The 23,881-nt window shown below is 36.2% G+C and overlaps 1 protein-coding gene across 7 annotated transcripts in view; it reads left to right on the forward strand.

The window, feature by feature from the left end:
* LOC108446061 overlaps positions 1-23,881 on the forward strand; it is a 238,112-nt gene that overhangs the window by 12,506 nt on the left and 201,725 nt on the right. For 2 of the 7 annotated variants that reach the window (XM_017731531.1, XM_017731532.1), the window contains exon 3: positions 23,437-23,497. The exons of the other annotated variants lie outside the window; for them this stretch is intronic. In XM_017731531.1, coding sequence (XP_017587020.1) covers positions 23,437-23,497 — 61 coding nt within the window. The remainder of the gene's footprint in view (positions 1-23,436; positions 23,498-23,881) is intronic. 7 annotated transcript variants of the gene reach the window in all.

The following is a 23,881-nucleotide window of genomic DNA, read 5'->3' on the forward strand; positions in this document are numbered from 1 at the left end:
TCCCACTATCCCAGGTTGCTCAGAGCCCCATCCAACCTGGCCTTGAACGCTTCCAGGGATGGGGCATCCACATCCACAGCTTCTCTGGGCAACCTGTGCCAGTGCCTCTCCACCCTCACCGTAAAGAATTTCTTCCTTATCTCTGATCTACACCTGTCAATTTGAAGCCATTCCCCCTTGTCCTGTCACTACATGGTCATTCTCTCCATTTTTCCTGTAGACTCCCTTCAGGTACTGGAAAGCTACAACTAGATCACCCCAAAGCCTTCTCTTTTCCAGACTGAACAACTCCAGTTCTGTCAGCCTTTCCTCACAGGAGAGGTGCTCCATCCTGCCGATAAATTTGGACTCTGCATTAGAGATGACCACTAAACAGCTGCAAAAATATCTGTGCTAATTCTGCCTCCATTCTTTGCTTAGACTTCCTCTTTGGTGCTGCAGATTTGGTCCTCCTTGACATATACCTATGTAAACTATTGCCTGTTTCTTGAAGGATCAGCCCAACAGGAATGGAATCATATGAGTAGAACATCAGGGGAGTCTGTGGGGCATTTTATGCATATTAAATTATTTAGGTTTTCTCGAGCTAAAACTCTTACATAGGATGTAACAGTTAGTAAAGTGAATGAAAAGTGATTCTTGTATATTTTGTTTAAAATTATTTTTCACTTGGTTGGTCTTTGCTGCCTGTTGTCATTCTTTGTTTCTTTTTGTCTTTTTCCTTTTTCTGCACACTCTAGGAGCCAGAATCCTGCCCAGATAAGATCTGTCAAAAGGAAAACCATTGACCTTGTAATCCTGTCATTCTGCTTTTAAGACTACATTGCACATGCAGGTGTCTGATTTCTTCATAGGCTTTAGAGGAAGTACTTTTTCATGACTTTGCAATGTCATTGCCTAATGGTTTTTCAAGGAGACAAACACTTTGCACATAGCAAGGCTCTTACTGGGAAGGTTTCACAGCAAGAGTGCTGGGTGGTTACATGAACACATATTAAGTGCTTCGAACTCAAGCCCACAGCTTGAACCATCCAGTGCAAAGAACTCTCTCTGACTCAGTCTAGTTTGTGCAAAACAGAAAAGTGAACAGCTTTCAGGGGAAAAATGATCCCTGGTTCTCTCTTCCAGCCTTCAGCTCAACATAAAGTTTACTTTGAGCTGTATGAAAGGAGCACCTAAGTTGATTATCTCTTGATTACAAAACTGGCTGCTTTTTATTTTCTGCTTCTGGTAAAATGACCAGCAGTGAAGTGTTTGAAATCTCAGTGACACTGATGTGCAAGCCTTCTGGAGTATCTTGTTTTTTTTTGTATACTGATGTCTTTTTTTTTTTTCATTTTCCTCTCTCTTTCCCCTTTTACCCCCTGCCCCTGGATAACTTCACATGTTTATTTATAATCACCATTTATAAGCAATTTGAGTGCTAGATGGTAATTGCTCTCTATGCTTAGGATAGCTAAACTGTAAGAGAAGGTCTTGCAGGAAAAGATGAAATAATGAGTGACAAAGTTAGGAGGATATATCTTCTGAACAAGAAATGACCATATTCTAGAGTGTCTGTTAGGGTGGGATAGAGTTTAAGGCTATATAATATGAGTTATAAAGTCAGAATGTGGAATGAATTGAAGTATCTCAAATTTCACTTCTTTAAATCAAAACTGTTTATAGACATGTCCTTACTCAATGAGAAGTTGATACAGAAATGAGTGAGTCCAGCTCTTTGAGTTCATTATGGAGGAAACCAGAACAGAGCACCACAATGATCACAGCTACCTTTACAAATCTATGAGGAAGTGGATGCACTTTTCCAGGAACACTGATTGATAGATGTGATATTTGTATTTGATAATTGCATCTCCATTCTTGGTTCAGGACATGCCTAGATAAGCTGCTGAAAAACCTGCTCTCAGACCTGCTTCAGATGACTCTTTGATCTTCATTAATGACGTGGACAAAGGGATTGAGTGCACCCTCAGCAAGTCTGAAGATCACAACAAGCTGAGGGGTGTGGGTGACACACCTGAATGATGGGATGCTGTCCAGAGGGATCTGGACAGGCTTGAAATCTGAGGCCATAGGAATCTCATGAGATTTAACAGACCAAGTCCAGGGTGCTGCACCTGGGTTGGGGCAACCCGCAGTACCAATCCAGGCTGGGGATGAACAGATCCAGAGCAGCCCTGGGAGAAGGACTTGGGGGTGCTGGTGGGTGAGAGGCTGGACATGCCCCGGCCGTGTGCTCTGGGAGCCCAGAAACCCCCGTGTGCTGGGCTGCATCCAAAGCCCCGTGGGCAGCAGGGCAGGGAGGGGATTCTGCCCCTCTGCCCCGCTCTGCTGAGACCCCACCTGCAGTGCTGCATCCAGCTCTGGGGTCCCAGCACAGCAAGGACAGGGACCTGCTGGAGCCAGGCCAGAGGGAGGCAACAAGGGGGTCAGCGGGCTGGAGCAGCTCTGCCATGAGGAAAGGCTGAGAGAATTGGGATTGTTCAGGCTGGAAAAGAGAAGGCTCTGGGGTGATCTAATTGCAGTTTTCAAGTACCTGAAGGAATCCTACAGGAAAGATGGAGAGAGACTGTTTACAAGGGCTTGGAGTGACAGGACAAGGGTGAATGGCTTCAAACTGACAGAGAGTAGGTTTAGATTAGAGATTGGGAAAAAATTCTCCTGTGAGGTTGATGAGGCCCTGGCACAGGTTGCCCTGAGAAGCTGTGGCTACCCCATCCTTGGCAAATGTTCAAGGCCAGGTTGGACGGACCTTTGTGTAACCTGGTCTGGTGGAAGGTGTCCCTGCCCCTGACAGGGGTGTTGGAACTAAATGATCTTTATGTTCCTTTCCAACCCAGGCCATTTTATGATGTGACTTCAATATCCCTTCCAAACTCATTTATTCTGTGATTCCATTATATGAAAACTTAGCCTTCTAAAGACAAGATTTTCCCAAAGAATAAAGATTCCAGTATGAGATCATACTTATTGAAGGCGATGACTGGCTGAAGCTACTTTTAAAAAATTACCTTAATTTTGAGGTAGAAAATCACTGCAATGAACACAGTTTATGCACACTGAAACTTTTTAGACCCTTTATAAAGCTTGTCTCCTCAGCCTTTCTAAGAACTGTTTGGGGTGGTTGGGAGCCACTTCCTATAGAAATTCAAGTGGAAGGCACAATTCTTTTACATAGCTTTGTCTCTGACACAAACACAGAAGTATGTATATGCATTTACTAAAATAATAAAAGAGAAGAAACCTTATCAAAACATGTTATTTTATACTTTGTTTTCCCCTTAGAGAAAGAGGAAATGAACCAAGTGTGACAGACACTACTTCTAGTTCTTAATAGACTGCTGAGGGTACCGTGATAACCTGGTGCTAAAGGTAGTAAAAAGACTATACTTCTAATAGAACACTCAATATTTTTAATGGATGTCTTTTTTTTTTTTTTTTTAAGCAAATTAATTTAAATACCTTAGAGCTTTCAGACTACCAGTGCTTTATTTGAAAATTCTGTGTGATAGCAATCTGAAGATCAGTAAAATGCAAACAATAGTTTCTGAAATCATCTCTGGTTTAGAGGGAACACCCTCTCTCTGGGGTAGAAAAGTAATTTAGTGTAGGACACTAAGCAATTTTGGCTGCTCTTGAACAAATATCTCAAGTAAAACAAACTCTTCTGTATTTCATGCTCTTCTTATTCCTGTAATATTCAGGGAACTTCAAATCTTAAGTTGTTCAGGTTAGTTTAATTTGAGAAGCACTTTAAATTGACATCTTGTTTTCTACAGATGGGATTAGGTTAAGTTTCAAAAATGTGTCACCATGATGATATTCCTTTCCCTAGAGTGTTGCCCTTCCATTTAGAGAGGGATGCACAAGACCTCTAACTTTTATTTTACCTGATTTTTAGTCTTGCATCTTAATCTAGAATGGTCTTTATGCTTCAAATTAGTGTTTTATTTATGTACTGCTTTAAAACTGCTGAACAGAAGATGTAGGATTGAGATCTTTTATGCAGTTTATGTTTTTATTTTGCATATCTTTCCCTGCCCTCAGAATCAGAGACCATTCTGAGTTGGAAGGGATCCACAAGGATCATCAAGTCTGATTCTTTAGTGAGTAGCCCACTCCATTCCTTATTTCCAGAGTACTTAAGGGAAGTACTTGTAGTATCCAGTGCAACACCTGAGAACTCTCACAACTGAAGCAGAAGAAAATAGGGGGGATGTGTTTTGAAAGTACAGAAATAGGTACTCTGAAAAACATCAGTTCATTAGCGGTTTGTTTCAGGTGCCCAAAATGAAGTAACCTTGATAATTTTCTGCCGGTTAAATGGAAGTGCGATGGTGCCTTCCCACACAATGATCACACATATGGATGTGCTGTGTTCTTCTATCTAAAGTGAAGAAGGTAGGACAGTATTTGCCAAAAAAACAACTTTCATAAATTAATAATTGCATGTGAAAATTCAAGTAATTTGAAACGTATCTTCAGTAAAGGAATGATAAGACCAAAAAGATGTGCTGAAAAGGTATTTAGACAATGACAACTGCTGTTCCTGGGCACTGAGCAATGTCTCTATTTAGATTATAAATTATGTATTGTCCTGGAAAGACTGTTTTGCAATAAGAATATAAACCAAGAGTTACCATACAGGATTTCTTTTTTTTGTTGTGGTTTTTTTTTTTTAAATGTGTTTTCGTAGTAAAATATGTGTGTGTATTATATATGAAATGTATATCAATGTGTCTTTATATCAAACAGCAAAACCTCGTATTTTGAAGCTACTTTGAGGTTACAAAGTTGAGCAGCAGAAAATAGCCTATAAATAGGCACATCTGAAAATTAAGATGTATTATATTTTAAAATTTTTAATATAATGAATGCTTTGATGCATAATTTTTCTTCTCATGAATATTATATTGGCACTCAGACATAAATTCTAAATTTTGTCTGCACATGATTACTTTTCCAAGACCCTTTGGAATCTGTGGTTTTCATCAGCTTTACTATAGGCTTAATTTTGAGAATCTTCTTAGAAATGATGGTTGAATATGATATCAAATAAAAATTTGGAAGAAAACAAGTTTGTTTGTTGGGGTGTTTTGAGGTTTCAAGTCTTCCAGGAAGGTTATGTTCCTTACTGTAAAGTTTAGTATTTTGATTTCTGAATGGTCTTCAAAATTTTGTGATTTAATTCAGCTCAGCATAGTTGTAGTGTAATGGGTGTCAGTAGAATGATTTTTAAGGGATTATTTCAAGGTCAATATGTTTATGCATATATAGGCTCTAACATCAGCATGCTATAAAATCTCTACAAATAAATGCCTCATCATTTTTTATTGTTTTTTCCTTTATTCACTGGTATATACAGAGATATCATTGTCTTATTCCAGAGTGATCTTTGTAATTATTATTGACATGGCATTCCAACTTTGCAAAACCAAAATGAAGGCTCACTCATGAAATAAGTCATGGAGGAAAAATGAGGAACCATTAAAAGAGTAGGACATTAGGTGAAAAATGGAAACATTTTATAACCTAAGTTAGGCACTTTTCCTTCTTTATTTCATTCACAAGAAGGTCACAGTGCAGAAAGAATGGGAAAGTTTGATCGTTTGTCTGATTTTGCTGAAGAGCTCTTTTCATGGAAGACTACTGAATTTAGAGCTCTGAAAAAACAGACCTAAATGTAATCTAAATGATAATAAATGTCAGTGGAAGAGGACACACAGCTGGCCATGGTCTAGTGCTCTAAGCAGTCTGAGCATCCATTTGGCACAACTGTTCTCTCAATTTTTGCAGTTATGGTAAATAAAAATGTTAAAAAATCATGACATTATGCTGAGAGAATCTCTGGTGGGAGAAAGCGATAGCAGGCCAAAACACAGGTAAAGTTGCTTTTACAGCTGTAACTCTCTAGCACGATGGGAAGCATGTGAAGTAATAGAGAAAAAACTCAGATGGGTTTGAGCATAAAGGTTTGTCAAAGGCAGAAAAGGATGACATGACATAACTGACACATAATATTTTGAAACATTTGGTTGAGGATAAAGATGAGAAAGGCCATACCTACAAGTATCCTACCTATAAAAGCATAGAAGGAAATTCATTAGTCCTATCAGTGAAGGCCAGCTGTTAAAGGTTTTAGAAAAATTGAAAAGGATTCTATGGAAGAGACTTCTGTGAGACCAAGTTTTAAATTTTTGTTTTAGTGATGCACAGCTTGAGTCGATGGCCAGATGTTCATAGAGAGATAACTGAAAAGTAGTGTTTTTAATTTGGATAGAGGAATGCTCCTTCTAAAAGATTAAATAGAGTGGGGGATGGTATGAGTGTGTGAGTTGCAAGCTGGCTGTCTCCATGTATACTTTACAGACTTGAAGTGTTGCATATGTTTGCTTTTTCACTGATGTGAGTGACATCTAGTTCATTTTTTGATTGATCTTCTTGGAAGCCAGGTGGAGTTTGAGAGACATCTAATAAAAATGAATTAATCAATACTTGCTTTATAAGCTAAGAAATATTTACACAGACTAAAAAAAGTCCCCTTCTTAATGTTAGGAAGACCAGATGAGAATTTTCTAGAGGAAAGCTGTTTCCTTGAAGAGTAAAAAATAAGTTCTGAATAATGATTAATGAGAAAACATGTGAGGTAGTTTGGTTTTAAACCTTGTGGCATTGACTGTGCAATCCTCTTCTTTCTGAGCTGTTGGGAAATGGCACAGACAGTGAGATGTGGGGCAGTACCTGGTGACAATTTGAAGGAAAAACAGAGCAGGTAATCAGCCATCTGATTTACCAGCAATTTTGTGTTTTCATGTAGATAGCCAGTGCTGTTTAGAATGGGAAAATGCCTGGTGCTGACATATATTAATCCTTTCAAATGGGGTACAGAAGATTGCTGGGTTTGGGTTAATTTTTCAGGAAGATGTTAGTGTAAATGTTAGAGAAGAGTTGCTTGTCTGTTTTCAGCAAAGCTAATTTTCCAGATCTGAGCTCTGTTAGCTTCAGTTATTGGAAGTGAATACCAGATAACCACAAAAAGCACAAGAATTCAGTGTTTTATAAGAAATCAGTTCGAATTCATTTAACTGCATTTGGTTTCATTTAACTATATTTGAAAACTCTAAAGCTGAGGCTAATAGACCAGTACCAAACTTTGAGTCTTTCTGATTTATATTAAACATACATAAACTATATATAAACAATTGGGTTAATTTTTTTTTTTCCTTTTCCCCTGCCCCTCTCTCCCCTCCACCCAATACGGCAAAATATCCAGTCCTGGCAACAGTGAGACGATTACTTCGTTTCTTGTTATTGCTTGGCTATCCAAATTCACTCTCAGCATCCAAGCAAGTTATTCCACTGTGGCAAAGTAAAAAGAGTCTCAGCTGCTTCATTGATGTTTTTGTGTTCCTTACATTTAAACAGATTTTCAGCATAGTTCCACAGAAATAATGGGATTTAATTTCTGTATCCTTGTGTGAGTGGTCAGAAGGTAACTGAAGGTGGCTAAGGCTATCAACAGCTTTTATAGCCTCCATTTCCTTTACAGAGGTTCTTTGGGAGCAGTGAGCAGTACCACTATTCAGTAATTTTCAGGAGGTTTGCTCTCTAAGGGAAGTAGTATAAAGACCATGCTAAAGAGACAATACAAAATGTGAAAAGTCAGTATAGGATGTCAGTTGTATGTAAAACATTTTTTAGTTTGTTGCATTGCTGTGCTGAGCTGTGATATACATTTGGGTGGGGTCGCTTTCATCCTAGAAACCAGTCTTGGCATTAGCTTCTGTAGGACTCAGCCAGCTGCAGTCACCTCCAGTAAGAAAGAGGAAAGGACTCTTGGTTGCTCTGCTTGTGGGCACTGAGGACATAAATGCAGAGACTGACTGATGGAGTGGCAGATGTATTCTGGATCACTGCATTTTATGAATATTGTATTGTTCCAGTCTTAGTTGTCATCTGTTCTCTATCCTTCATCTCCTCAGTGTTTTCATAGATAACAAACATTGTCCAGAGGGACTTTGGAAACATATCTCATCTTTGAACTTTGTGTTGAGTACAAGATGGTCATCTGAAGCTGAGTGTGTTAACGCTTTGAAGATACAGTGTTTAAAAAGCATAGGTAGGAACTGTGCTGAAGAGGCAGAACTAAAATAGAAAATAGGATACTTCACTCAAGAGTAGTGAAAACTTGAAGCAGCAATAATGACAATCATAGGGGAAGCTGCTGTTTAAAATGAACAACATCAGCCTGGATAACTGCATGACACTGGAAGCAAAGAGTCTTTTTTCTTTTATGGGGGAAAAATGCAGAATGGCAGAAATTCATCATTTGAGGGAAACAAGTGAAAGAGACCATTGACTACTGATACAAATATTTTTAAAGCCTTCTCAGAGCACCCTGGTGAGCTACTGTGTGATTTCTCTTCCAGATTTTCAGTGAAGTCTGGGGGTTGCCTATTTTGCATTAATTAAGCTATTTATGGCTTTTTTCACCTACGTTTATATAAACTTATACGACAGGATTACTAGACCTTTTTTATTGACTTAGAGAAAAGTTAAAGGAAGGAAGGAAGGAAGGAAGGAAGGAAGGAAGGAAGGAAGGAAGGAAGGAAGGAAGGCAGGCTGAGATCTTCAAAGTACACACACTCCATAAGGAAAGGTTTTGGTACCTTGCTGGTTTATGTATCTGTGGTCTGAGGGTCAGGTGACAGCTGACAAAGTGGTCTGGACTTGAATTAGGGGTTCAATCTACATCTGCCATCTTAAGGCTGGTGCCATAACCAGGAAGTCTTCTTTTTGAGTTTTTGTTGTGTTGATCATATATTCTTCCTATAAAATTAGTTTCAAAGTGCGTTTGCTGGTGTACTATAATAGTTGCCATTTGGCTTGGTATTTTTTTTCCAGAAGGATTTCTCTAGAATATATGAAAAATTTTTGCCAAAATAATTAATTCAAGATTATGTCCAAACATGAATAGAGAAAAAATTCCAAATGTGTGGATGCTAGCAGAGGAATTCTCCTGTGAAACTTTCCTTTCTCATAAGAAAGCAGTTAGAGAAATTCAGCTTCTCACAGCCTCTTTGTGAAAGCTTTCGTTCTCATGCAAACTGGATGGACAACAACTTGCAGGTGTAGAAACGGTTTACATTCTCTCAAACTGTTGTTGGAATAAGTTTTCCAAAACAGATTCTGAAGATTCATCTTCTTTATAGTTTCTACCTCAAATTAATTATTATTTTCTTACAAGACAGTGTAAGACAAGACAATTCATGACGCAGGTTGAACTACCTGACCTGTTAATAAAAATTGTATAAAGTAGGCAGCTGTTTTATGGTTTGGGGGGAATAAAGACCAACTTTGTCACAACTTTATTTCCTGCACAAAGCACATTGTTAAACTCTGAATAACTGAACACTTTAAATTCAGATGGACCCCTTTACAATAATAATGCCTTAATATTTTAGGTTTCCTACACCAATTTTTGCTGGTGTGAACATTATGGATAATTATGAAAATTTTTATATTTGGAAAACTTGCTTGCTGTATGCAATGGTTATTAAAATATGTTCTGTAGTATAGGTGAAGTAAAGATGAGTGGCATAACACACCTAATAGCTATTTGGTGGCATTTCCTAAGAGGAGATGTAACCTGAAAAGGAATGGTAGAATTCTAGTTTCCTTTGTTGATAAAGTTTGTTTCCTAGAGCAAGACAACAGAATTACTACAGTTGTACCAATGCTGTACTACATTCCAATTAGTCTGTCTTTAATGAGGAGAAAAGGATGGAGCAAGGCAGTGTGATGAGACTTGCTGTTGCAGCAGCCACTATTAACTTCTGAGACCTTTATCTAACACTTTTTTCTTCATTCTCCAGCCTAAAACCTTCATAGCCATCTCTGGTCTGTGGTGTTTCAAGCAGACATCTGAGCTGCAAGCCTTCATCCAATTTGCAGATCCCAAACCTTAAAAAGTATTAAAAATTAAATTAATTAATTAATGCATGCTTTTAATTCAAATGTACATTTCTGAATCCATCCAGCACAGACTGTGGTATGTTTACATCCTTTGCCATGGAGCATCTCTAACAGAATAACACATTGTATAATGTCTGTATGCCTACACTGCACAGAAGATGAGTTTTGCTTTCAGATGTGTGCATTTGGCTTGTGTAATGTAAGAAAATTTCTTCTCAAGACAAATATGCCACTGCTTGCCTTTTGAAAAATACTCATGGAAGGCCTGAAAGGGTACAGAGAAAATTTTCCCAGCACAAACAAAATTCTTGTTATGTAATTTCTTTGGCTTCAAAAATCAAGCAAGCTGTTTGGGTCTGTACTGGGATTTTGAACCTGCCAACTCTGACAGCTCCACATAATCATGTAACTGTTGTTTGGTGGTGTCACAGCAAACCTCTCTGCTTAGTTTGCTTCAACCTTGTCCTCCAGATGAGATTCAAAAATTTCTTCCTCTTCAAAGGTGTATCTGTCAGCAATTAATGTGAAAGTCATATCATCTGTGCTCCTATAGAACAAGCTACATATGGTTTTTGTTATAAGTAAAAAGTAGGCAAGATTTTGAGATTATGAATAAAAGGAACAAAAGGAGAAGAGAATTTCAGGCCCTTTTGCGTAGAGATTTGTGAGGTTTTGGTTTGTCAATATGGCATATAAAAATATTACTAAAGTATATAAAAATTTATAGTTATTTGTAAGTGAATTCAGAAATTTTTATGGCAATTACTCTAAATGTTTTCTGTTCTGAATCATGCACATACCACCATTTCATAAAAAGGGCTTCATTAAAATACTTACATGTGGTGCTGGGTGGGTGAAGGAGGAACTTATTTTTTACAAAATTACTTTTTCTACTTTTGTCTTTAAAAGGTGCTGTAAGCAGCAGTTGTGTTATATACAATTATAATAATATTCTAGGCACCCAGCCATAGATTTCAAATAAATATCTCCTTGTTAAATGTCCTTCCCAGCATCCCAAAATGTGATTTACTTTTAGCTCTTTTAAAAGAAGTAAGTGTCATAGTTCTAAATTAGTATTGTTTTATCTTTTCTCATTTTCTAATTACCATATTATTCTCCATAATTTTATTTATTCCAGATTAATTTATTTAACTTTTGGTCAGTATCCTCATCAGCACTGTTTAATATCTCAGGAGACCAAGTCCTTAGACCTACTTTAAAATAAACACAGGGAAAGGTCCTTATCAGCCAAAAGTTGGGTTTTGGTTGGTTTGTTGCCTTTTTCCGGTTTTAAACTGACTAAACTCTTCCCACATGGGTGTGCCTCTAAATCCTGTCCAAATTAAACACAGAGATATAAAACCAGTATGCAAACAATAGCAATAGAAGTGCATCTTATGTATCCCTTCTTGCTTTTCTCCATGAGGATCCTTAAGTGTGGCCTTCAAATATTCTAGAAGAGAGAAATGCACTTAGATGCACATCCTATTTTCCCATGTGACCTGTTTTGATTAGAGTTTTAATTGTAACCATTTAACAATAGAACACTGGTTCCTAATCTTCCTTGAAGTTGTCATCTTTGGAGGGATCTTGATTAGAAACATATTTTAACCCATCAATTTCTTTCCTTAATTCTGGGGGGAAAGTAAATAGTGGTTCAACTTGCTTTTAGAACTTTTGATCTCTAAACATACATGGTTATGTAGCTTTTTCCCATACTCCAAACTGGTCCTTTAAACCCCTTCCTCACCCATCCAGAGACTATGTTGCCTGTCTTACTGTTATACTATTAATACAAATAATTTTCTCATTGTAATGATAGGAATGAAAATAAGACCTATTCCAAACCCTATAGAGCTGAACACATCATATAGCTTTTTGTGTAAAAGTATAATCCATGAAATTGTTAATTAACTTCAGGAATATTAGTTTAATCTAGCTATGAATTCTCATTGCAGCCAACATCAAAGGCATGAAATTAGTTGTAGTATTTCTACATGTGTGTATTTGTCTGTAGGCATAAATACATGGCAACTGAAGGTTTCCAAGTCTTTAATTACTGTTTGAGGGGCTTTTTCCTCCTCAAATGTGATATGATCAGATCCTGTACTATTGAAGAAAAGCAGCAAAAACCAGAAGCCTTAGAAGATGTTGATAAACAAGTAACAGAACAGTCAAGATTTACTTCCTTGCTATGACCACAATGATTTCCCAGGCTGGTATATAAGTGGAGTTTTGGAAGACTCTTGGACAGTTGCCACTAGTTAAGAATAAAATCATTCAAAACGAGGAATAATCACAAATATTATGCTAAACCTTTCAAATTATCTAGCCATGGTATGCTGGAAGGAGAAGGTGACTGTGCATTATAATATTGCAACTTTTTAAAAGAAAGTGCCTGGAGCTGACAAACGAGATTGGTGGTTTTTAATGAAAGCGAATACGGTTAATCTGTGTATACTTTCATTGACAAGGTTCTGCACTTAGGAGTACAGCACAGATGGTATAAGCAATGAATACTTATGTCTGACTGTAATTGATCCTATCAACAATGACATACCTTTAACTGGGTTGTATCACTTTACGTCACATATGGTTAATTAAGTAAGAAGGGGCCAAATACGCTAAGGAGATTTTTATGTTTATACTTAGGAAAACAGTCTAGACAGGTGTTAATGTAAATGAAGTTAGTACTTGTCAAAGGTGAAATTCTCCATATGTAGCCCTGCTTCAGTCTCCAAATAAATATAATTTGGCTATGTCTACATTAGCAAGTAGTGAGGAGCAATAGGACCTGATCTGCAGAGTGAAACAGTTTGTGCTGAGGATCCTACTTCCCCCACCGTAGGGATCAGTGGGAGAAGGGAGTTTGCTTCAGTCTGGCTCTGTTCTGATCCCACTGACTGGAGGTCATGGCTGGGTGCAGTCTTGGAGGGGGTCATTTGGCTTAGGTTCATTCCCTGTATTTACTACCTTATGTGTATCTTGGGTAGTTACATTTTTTCATCTTTAAAACAAAGCTTTCCCTTAATTTCCAACATCCTTCAATCTCAATAGGAAGAGCTTTTCTTCCTGAAATATTCCCTTCTTGCATGCTTCCTGATTTGCCATCACAGACATGAATTGTCTTTCACTATGTGTAGGTGTCTGCCCCATGATGTAGCAGAGTTTGTTACATTATTTTTTTGCATGTGCATATATTTGGATTGGCCCTTAGCTGCATAGTCTGTCTCTACTGTTGGAAAAATTACATGTCCTAACTTCTTTCCTTTTATGGACTGTATTTTCTACTGCCAAGCACACCTTCCCTTTGCTTTGTCCAATATGGAAAATTATATGACAAAATACAATTGATGTGTTCCAATTCTGGTCCTGGAGATCTCCACAGGTACAAATTCTTTATAGCAAAATTCCCTTATCTCTGTATTCACCTTATTTCTGTGCTACATTTGAAATTATCTGCAATAGTTTTACCTGTAAGTCACTGAATGTGTAGTTCAGCTTCCACATCAGAATCCACTGGCCACAGCTGGGTGTCCCAGAAGAAAATCTCAACCATTTTCTGAGATGCACCTACAGTAAATGCTCTTGGCCTTTAAATGACTGCTGAACTACACAACCTCATTGGCTGATTTTTCTCCCAAAACAAGTATTCCTGCAAAGATTCTTTTCTATATTATGAAAAAAAAAAAAAAAGAAAATTTAATCAAACCCTTTCAGACCTTACATGTACTGTTCTAGAAAGAACAATGTTTTATGCCACCCAATCCTTCTCTTTAATGTCAAAGTAAGTTTTTGTTTTACTTTTTTCTGCTGGACATAATTTTACTTTTGCTTTTCCCTAGTTTGTTCCCCTTCCTTTCAGAGCAAAATCCTGTTTCTGTCTCTCTTCATCCTTAGCCCAATTATATGTTCTGAAAGAGATCTCTGCTTCACCTCATGTGATTTTTATCAACTTTTCCCCCTTGCAAACATTCAAGCAGCTGCTTGAAAACCTTAATTTTTCACTCATGAAACACATACTTTGTGGATGTCATGCTTAAACTTTCCCATCCATCCCAGTGGCTGTGTAATTTCCACATTTTGATTAGCATCATCAGTTTTGGAAACAGAAATGTTGATGTCATTCTTAAGCTGACATTAACTTAGCTGTGATAACCATTAGCCTATTGCCAACATTTGACTGATCCAACATTTCTCTGAACATTGTCAACATAATAAATTGATATGAAAAAGTTGTGCTAAAAATTATTTTAATAACACCTTGAATTAAGCAGTCTGCTTATTTATAAAGTGAAAACATACACAGTTGCTTTGGTTACTATTGCATTCAGATTTAAAACATATAATGTTAGAAACGTTATGAAATAGGACACACAAGATTATAGTGGTACATGGGATCTCGGGTATACTAGAGAACATCAGTTACCCAATAAAAAGTCCAAACTCCTTCTACCCTTTAAGAAACTGAGGTTAAGTAATTATGTGCTGTCATAGAAAGGATTTTTTTCCAAGAGAATATAATTTAATATGTTGAAAAATAGTTGGTTGTGTATTTCTCTTTAACTTAAAGACTAGCTTAAGCATCACAGAACATTGACGCAGAATTTAGAAATAAAAGAAGTAAGCCCTAAAAAGGGAATAGGCTCCTAAAGGCACATTTTAATTCCTGCTTATTGTAGACTGTTTTAGATTTAGCTCTTTTATTTCCATTTGTGTTTTTATGCCTAAAATTAAAGCAAAAGCTCTATTTTTCTTCTTCTCTGTAAATTTTGTAAAAATAGCTGGCATTTTGTCAAAGCTTGTTGTAGTGTTGCTTGTACACAGTAAAAGAATAGCAAGCATAGCAACCTAAAAAAATGGACTGAAGTAAATCAATTCCAGATTTAATAGGATGTTTTGATACACAGCCTGGAAAAGAAAAGATTTTGGGGTGACCTAATTGTGGACTTCCACTACCTGAAGGGAGCCCACAAGAAAGATGGAGAAAGACTATTTAAAGGCACGTGGAGTGACAGGCCAATGGAAAATAGCTTCAAAGTGACAGAGTCCTACAATATTGTTATTTCTTTCAGATATTTTTCAGACAGCTTTTAATCATTTCCTAGTTGGACTGCTTGCATACTATAAAATATGCACTAAAGTATCTTGATAAATAAGAGTTTAAATTGAAAGTTTTGGGAAGTCTCTTAGTAGTACCTGAGCTCTAAGTATTTCAAAACAACAAGTCCTAAGTTCTATAAAACACTTCTTTATGTTGTGTTACTGTGGGTTCAATCCTTCTGTGCCTTGTTCCCATTGAAGCAGTGTCTCCACTTTAAGTTTCGAAATAACCTGAGGAATAATATCAGCCAGAACCATCAGCACAGTGTAGCACTATTTCTTAAGGAATGGTTCATGTATGCTCATAAGAGGCTGGCAGTGGGGTGGGAGGGGAAAATTATTCTGGTATAATTTTTCTTCCATGGGAAGTACTTTTTTTTCTCTCCTTAAAGATGACCACTTAATTGACAAATCCTTGTGAGTCTTGTGATCTTTGATACAAAAAGCAGGTTTGTAAATAGAGCAACAGACACGTGGGACAAGTTTCATATTTATATTAGATTATTCTGTAAAATATTTTGTTGTTCATGAGTAGCAAAATCACTCTACATGTATATGTTATCAGATGACACAAAGAAACTATGAGAATGCTATCAAAGTTGAAACCAAACATTATTAGCCATGCTACAAGATTTTCTCTGCAGTGCTTATGAAGATAAAAAAAGGTCAATTCAATGCAAAAGTACAGTCAGGAATAAGAGCAGCAGCTTTTGAGTGGAAAGATAAGTCTGTGGAGGTCATTAACAAATAGAGGAAAAACAACAAGCATATTTGTCTATTAAGCATTTATTATGATTTATTTGGTGCAATATGATACTTGTGTTCCTTTGACTCATGTTAGAAAGAGTGGAAATCTGGGAATTACATCTATTTTTAAAAAAAGTAGGCTCAAGTAGCCTGGCTAATCTTAAATACTATTCTATGTATCTGTTAAAGATATTGTAGATTTGAAATTTACAAAATCATTAATTTTGCTTTGTCATATTTTCTCATTTTGTCCATTCTGTTCCAGTAAAAATAGAAATATTTTCCCAGTATTGTGTGTGTGTGTTGATAAGTAAACAATTGATAGCAAAATAAGGAAGGCTTTTACATATATTTATATGTATATATATTTATATACATACTTGTATATATTTTTATATATAAATATATTCTCATGAAGTTGCATGTGCAGTTTGCTTTTATATACCTTTGTATAAAAACAACTTCCACCTAATTATTAAGGGAGTTCACACTGTTTGAAGAGAGAAGATTCTTTAAAGAACTGATAAAGAAAGGAAATAAGTAAATAGAAACAGTGCTAAGAAGAAATATCTATAGGGCCTTTAACATTTGTATTTATTGCTCATCAATTCTGTCTAGAAAAGAAAGAAACTTCATGTGGAAATCTAAACAATTTTGTTAAATGAAATATTAACTTCTTAGCAGGTAAAGGGAAGGGCGTTATAAAGCTTCAAAGCTAGATGTCAATTTTAATTAAAAAAAAGCAACAAACCCCAAAATCTCCAAAATTTCCCAACACATAAAATGATGAATAATAGTAACTGGTTAAAACAAGATTTTCTCAGAACTTGAACATGAAATTTCATAATGTTTTAGGAAATAATTTTTTTTTAGAAGTTGACACCTTAACTCAGGCTCCACTTTCACAGGCTTCTTCACCATTCCAGCTTCTCTCCACCTTGAGTCATTGTACCTTGGTTACATTTTCTGCATGTAGCTGCAAAAATCAGCACCTCTTGTTCTGCCAGTGCCTTCTGCCCTCTGCTTGATTCCCTTCCATTAACAAGAATGTTACTGTTGTGCAGCAAGATCCCTAAAACCTCTTCTTTAAAATACTTTTAAGCTCACTTACAGTACAGACTCCACCAAAATGCATAATGTCATCGCAAACATGGAACTGCCATTTATTGCAATGTTTGGCAATTATTTGTGCTGTTAATTCCAAAGTGGTCCATTTTAAAGCTTTGTGATTCGCAAGGAATAAACTTAAATTTCATGAGTGAACTGAAGAGGCAAACAAACTAAACCCTTTTGTTTCTCATTTTCACCACTAAAATTTGAAATTACTTGGTTTTATTGGTCTTGATTGTATTCTGTCACAGTACTGCATTCACAGTCAGCTCTGGAGGCTGCTTGACTATGGTCTGCAGAATGGTCTTCCAGGTTCTTAGTTTCCAGGACAATTCCTTTGTGTCTGCCACCATGCTGAAAGTGTAAATCCGATGAGTAATAGACTCTCGCCCCATGTTTATAAGATTTAGTCAGGAATACATCAATCCTGGCAATGCCCCTTTTATATATTTTCCAAATGGTGAAATAACTAAGTTTGGCCTATAGCAACAAAAAAGGAGTTCTATAAAATTGCATACTGACGTAGATGGCCCTTAATAAATGAGCAAACCCCTCCCCTACACCTCTAGTTTGAGAAGGAGCAGGTTTGTGGACTCTTTCATTAAAAAAAGTAGTTCATAAATCATATGCAGTTGACTAAATCACTAAAGTTGCAGCCTCAGGACTTTCTTTTATGTATGAAGAGAAGTAATTTCAGCTATTATATTCATATTTCAGTCATACATGATTCATAGTCTTTTAGTTTACCTGAAATAACATTTTTCAGACTACAGTAGTCTTTTGTCCTTTTTTTTTAATATGAAAATTAAGACTAATACAATGCAGTACTCAGTACAGGAAGGAACACAGTAATGCTACGTTTGGAAATTGAATTTACAGTTGCTACTTTTTGTCCTGTTTCCTCCCTTCCTCTCTATTCACCCTCCCAGTCCCAGTTTTAGCAAACTGTTTATTGTTAGGTATAAAATAAAACAGTGTTTATAGTTAAATATAAATTTAAGTGAAATAAAACATCAAGTTTAGAAAGTCACGCTTAAATACATTAGGGTTCACATAAAACCTAAAAAATATCTTTTCAAGATACTGATGGAAGAACGGTCCCAGAACTGTTTGGTGTTTTTATCTTGTTGTCATTGTATGTTGAATCCTGTTTGATAAAACTATCAGAGAACCACTTTCTTAGGTTCTTTTTATGTTAATTCATTTCATGCAGAATGGTTTTGGTGGAGGAATGGCAGGAAATAGTTTTTAATTTCTTTTTCAAAATTTTCTAGAAATTCCTAGGACATATATCTAATTTTAAAACTCAAGTACAATTGAACCATTGAGACTATTCCATATGAATGCTGTGACTCACAAAAGTAGTGAGAAATGTAACATTAGTTTTAGATCTAAAACATTGCTTCTGTTTGTCATTCTGCACTTGATGGATTGTCAGCCTCTATTGTAAACCATATTTGCAGAGGTTTAAGAACTTGACCAAAAAAATTTACTTTGGGTGAAAAACTAGCATTCCAAGCTCTAGCATTTAGAATGAAGTTACCCAAATTTTGAAAAAATTTGTGGGTATGAATTCTGTAGCAGCTCAGGATGCTATTTAGTGTTTCTATAACTCAGAAATATATGAACATTGATTTTTTTTGTTAGTTTTACCACATGAAAGATTTCTTCCTCTTGCACTCAGTATATTGAATAATCAGTAATGGCAATAGAAATTCCAGTCATAAATCAAGAGAATGACAGTATTTAGACTTAAGCAGTTGCCTAACTCTTTAAAGACTGGAATAAGACAGCTGTCTTTTCTTCACTAGATACATGTTTAGTACTGCAAACAAATGTTTTCTGGCAAACCAGGGGTAGAATATGTTCCTCACAGAGCTGTCTTTGCTGCTGCATTGTTGCAATGTTATTGACAAAAACTTTCAATATGCTGAGCTGTCATTACCTGTTGGGGATGATCTGTCTTTCAAACCAGTGTAAAAATGCCTGAAATTGGTTGTGATCACGTTTGGACATCCTGGGAGGCAAAGGCAGATCCTAACTGGTTGTTCACTTTCAGCACAGGGATCTAGTCCCTCCCATTTTCCAGCTGAAACAGTCTGGGTCTGCTCTCCAGGCTGAAGTGCAAACAGATGAGTAAGCCAGGGGTGGAAGAGAAACCTTTGAACTTGACCAATATCCTTCCATGAACTGCCTTCCCTCTTCTACCAAGCTTATTAGGTTGTGTCTGTTGATCAAAGAATGTGGATTATCTTGATGGCAGGAAATGTAAAGCACTCTCACAAGTATATGCTGCAGAATTAATACTGTGCTGGTAACATTAATGACATATATTTTTATTAAATTTTTTCTCTTAAATTTTAAAAGTGCCCATGAACTCTTTCTTAGTAAATCCTCATGGAATTCTTTTAGTTTGTTTCTTCCCAAAGAAATTAACCCTGTGTTATACTAGAATGAATACCATGCTAGAATGAATATCAAGTTCATAACAGGTATTAAAATTTTCATATATAGGTTAAAAAAGAATAATTTTTATGGCAGCATTTCTGAAGTTTAAAATTAATTATAGTTATGGGTTTACTTACTGATTTAGTTGCTGACCTTAAAAATATCACTAAAAAAGTTTCTATTGGGAGAGTAATACTCTGAAGTAAACAAAGTATCATTTGGGTTGGCTTCTTACTGCTATTGAAGGGGTTTCTTTAAAGTTTTAACTTCACAGGCAAATGATTTTACACATGACGCTGCCATCAAGTGGCTATTGAGTAGAACCTCTGTGTTACCCATCTCTAATTTAAATGTTTTTCTTCTTTTTAATTAACTGCATGGTTTGAAAGAAGGAAATATTCTATACTTGCTAATTGAAAGGGGAAAAAAAAAAGTTTACTGCGCTCTGGACCAGAGTTGTAGAGGTAGATGCTCAAAGACACTTTGAAAGAATGGGATTTCAGTAACATCAAATTTTGTTGACATTGACTTTTATATCAGCTTCAACAGACTTTAGGAATCCCTCTGGTCACTTTGTAAACTATTCTGAATATCTATTTGCATTTTCAGGCACCTTAACATGCAGTTAAATCTTCTCTTTTAAGGTCTCATTTTAATCCATTCCATCTGAACTCCAAAATGTAGATGCACTCTGTAGACTTGGGCAGGGACTTTAACGTGCTGGATCTAAAAGACTAGAATTAACATAGATCCTAAACTTCAAGAAATTTTCCCTTGAATCAAGAAGCTAATGTGTGAATAAAATCATATCTTTATGACAGTCCAGCAATAGCATTTCCTAAAGTAGACAAAATCTTTAGATTTTCAGGTTTTGGGGGGGTAAAGGCGTCAACCGATCCCTGAATGACCATTTGCAGTTCATCGGAACCCAAATATTGGCATTCACCAGCTAGCCCCAGTTCACTTCCAGTGGTATGGGGCTGTTAACCAATTTTAGGCAAGTAATGATAAACATCCCCATTCTCCTGAAGATCATTTGCCTTCTTTCACCCTCTAGAAATAATAATAGAAAATCATGCGCACATTTGCATTTGTATTTACTGCGTTTGAATTAAAGCTGCAAACAGCTCTGATTCACTAATAACTGATGAAAGTGTCTCATTATTGAGCTACAAAACCTCCAACAAATTAATGGAAATTGCAAATCACCTTGAAAATTGCAGGCTCTTTAGTCCTATATTGAGTGCTGAGAAAACTGCATAAATAGCTTTGTTGCTTAACTCTTTCTTTTGAAAAATAGTTTTCTTATTACATTTTTTTTAAAAAACATGGCTTAGTAATTAAGGCATGGCTAAACAACATCTTTTTTTGTTGTTGTGTTTTGTTTTCTGTACATGGACATTTAACAGTATATTATTGTTAAATATTACTATGTTTGGTTCCATCTCTTCCATATAATATTTAGGACCATGGATTCTCTGCCTCTGATGCTAAGCAAATATTTTGGCTGATTTTCTCTCATGCCCCAAATTAAAGTACAGGATTTTGCATGTCCTAATTCTTTTTTGTACATTATGAAATTTTAAATATATACACCCCTGATGTTTTCCTACAAAATTAAAGCTTAATTAGAAGAAAGTATTTCATGAAAAGGAAAAAAAGTCACACCGTGTATTTCTTTGTTCTCTCTTTGTTTCATTTTTATTTTTTCTGCCTAACTCTGAATCTAAAACTAGTGCATGTTCCTTGTTAGGAGAAAATAATGTATAGGAGGTGATCTCCAGCTGGTATAAAATTTTGTAGCCTCATAGTCATGGAAATGGACTTCAACTGATACTCTTATCAGTTGAAGTTCTCTAAAAGATAGAACGATTTCTGCAAAGTCCTAGGTTCTCTTATATCCCCCCCACATCCCTGAAATAAACCTATTTAGTTTAAAGGAACATATTTCAGTTTAACACAGATTCAGAATAAAAAATCAGCAATTTGTAGTTTTGTCCATTTTTGCCAATATATGAGTCATCATTAAGCTTGTGATGAGTAATTTGTCATAGTTTTTTGCAAACAATAGAGATTTTTAAAAATTTTATACGGCACAGCAGACAATCTTTTTGTATGTAAAGCTTCATATAACATTTGTGCTAGTGTAGTGTAACTATGGAGGCACAGAATGGGCACTTAAAGACATTTTTTCTTCTATATCTGAAGTCACTTTGTTTACTGGAATACCAAAAGTGTCGTGTGCTGAAGTACCCTCTAGTTATTGCTAAGAGAAATTCCAAAATTTAACAAAATCTTTGAACCTCCAGGGACACAACTACTGCTATTAGTTGGCAGGTGCCTTTTACTAGGAAAGCTTTTCTGTGACTTTCCAAATTGGTTCATTCCTAGGACTGAATGACCTGTGAGACGTCCATCATTAGCTCTGTCCAACAATAGAACTTGAAGCAGCAAAGAATTGAAGTTTCTGTTTTTCCTGCCTCATTGTTGCAGGCTTGATGAGCAAGGAAAAAAAGGTCCCTTTCATTTTCTCTTCTTCTTTCTATTCCATCTAAACCACCACCTTCTGTCTTTTTCCCTTTTGTACTTTCTTGGTATTATTAGTGATGTATCCACAATTCTTGCTCATCATTCCATTCTACTCCACCACCCCAATTTTGGTCCTATTGCCCTTGAGCATTATCCTTACATTTGAAAGCAGCTTTCTAGGCTTTTGCACCAAATGATGAAAGATGAACTATTACTCCATTACTCCCCCTCCAGTCTGGGGACTCAATTACTACCCCCCAAAAGCTGTGAAAACATTAATTCTTTTGTTTGAAGCCCAGAAAAAAGTTTTCCTTTGTTCTGTTTCTATGTCATCTCTTCTGTGTTCTCTCCATTGCTTAGTCAGATGAGCAGTGGATACTTGAAGCTCTTGAAACACCATTTAACTGAAGAAAATTAGTCAGCTTACTTTCCAGATCTTCGCATGCACTTGTCACTGTTTTGAAGTAGTTTTTGTTAAATATGCTGAGCATATGTAGAGACCACATGCACCTGGAGGTACCATCATTTCCAGCATCAGTTTGAGTGCAGGTGAATTCAAACTGAGCAGACTGCTGTCTTTCTTTTCTTCTTAAAAATAGGGAAATTTTTTTATTTTGTAGAGAATACAATATTTGAGAAAGATTTGGCATGTGTAGAAGTTTGTGAAACCCATTCCTCAAATATTGGCTCCTTAAATATTGTGATGTTAGAGGGACTGTAACATACTGAGTTTCTACATTTTGAATGTACCCAGAGTAATAAACAAAAACTCTACATTTGATTGTTCATGATACGTGATTACTCAGGAGACTCCAGTAGTAAGCATGTGCTCCCCATCAGGACTTGCATCAGCTTTCTAATGCTGATGGAAACTATATGTGTTGAGCAGATGGGACAGACCATGCTCACAACTTGAAAAAGGCTTTGCAAGGCCTTCGTCATAAGTGAATTCCAGTTTTCTGGGTTTCACATTGGAATGGTAATTTAACTTCATATAGAGTAAATGTAAACCAACTTGTGATGATGTGACTAACTGCAAATTACTTTTCATAGCTGCTACTTTTTCAGCTGGGATGCAGAAGTTGACTTAGATTAAACTTGAAACTTCTCCAGTGACAGTAAAGTGCTGTCTAAAATAACTAATAAAATGCAGATGGGCGTGGAATAAAAGCAGGGTTTATACATAAGGAGGCATTGTATCAAGAAAGGTAGTCTCTATGCAGAGGTTAATGTTTGTATAAACAACTGTTATTGAATATGATGTATGAATTTAATCTATGCGAGTCATTGTATTTCATGGAACTTTCACTTGACAGTTAGTGGTAGTCATGAAAATGCAGAACATCAAAATACTATGACAAAACTTATTAAGTACATTTTCCAGCACTGTATTTTATTGCTGTTGTTTTGATGAATGATCAATTACATTGCTTTCCTCTACTTTGTGTCTTTGTAAAATCTATTCTGCTGTACCACAGACCTAAGAAAAACCATGTAATGTTATGATTTTTTTTTACCTAGTCAAGAGGCTGGAGCTGGTGGTCTTTTCTCTTGGGCCTTCATAGATGTGCAATAATAGCAGGTAATAGCTAAGCTTCATTATCCACTGCTTATTTGTTTAGGTAATTGTTGGCAAAGACTAAAGCATTCTAGAGATGTACCATTTGTCTAGTGTTGGATTTGGAAGGACAAGGCTCTAGACAGCCAGTGTTGCATGAAGAATACAGTAATAGTATTATATATGTTATTTCAGTTGCATGTTATGTTTCTTCTACAGGCAATTTACAGGTGGATTTATATTATGCAAATAAAGGCTTTAATTTCCAAACCCTCTGATGTAATATTTTGGAAACCTAGCTATTTTGGTGTAGGATGCACATGAAGACCAGCTATTTTGATGTGGGATAGCTGAAGAATTTCTCTCCTGTTGCCAGGTTTAATTTTGGTTGTGCCTAAGTGTGCAGCA

This window comes from Corvus brachyrhynchos, unplaced genomic scaffold (genome assembly GCF_000691975.1).
Source record: "Corvus brachyrhynchos isolate BGI_N302 unplaced genomic scaffold, ASM69197v1 scaffold152, whole genome shotgun sequence".
In the NCBI taxonomy this organism is placed as follows: domain Eukaryota; kingdom Metazoa; phylum Chordata; class Aves; order Passeriformes; family Corvidae; genus Corvus; species Corvus brachyrhynchos.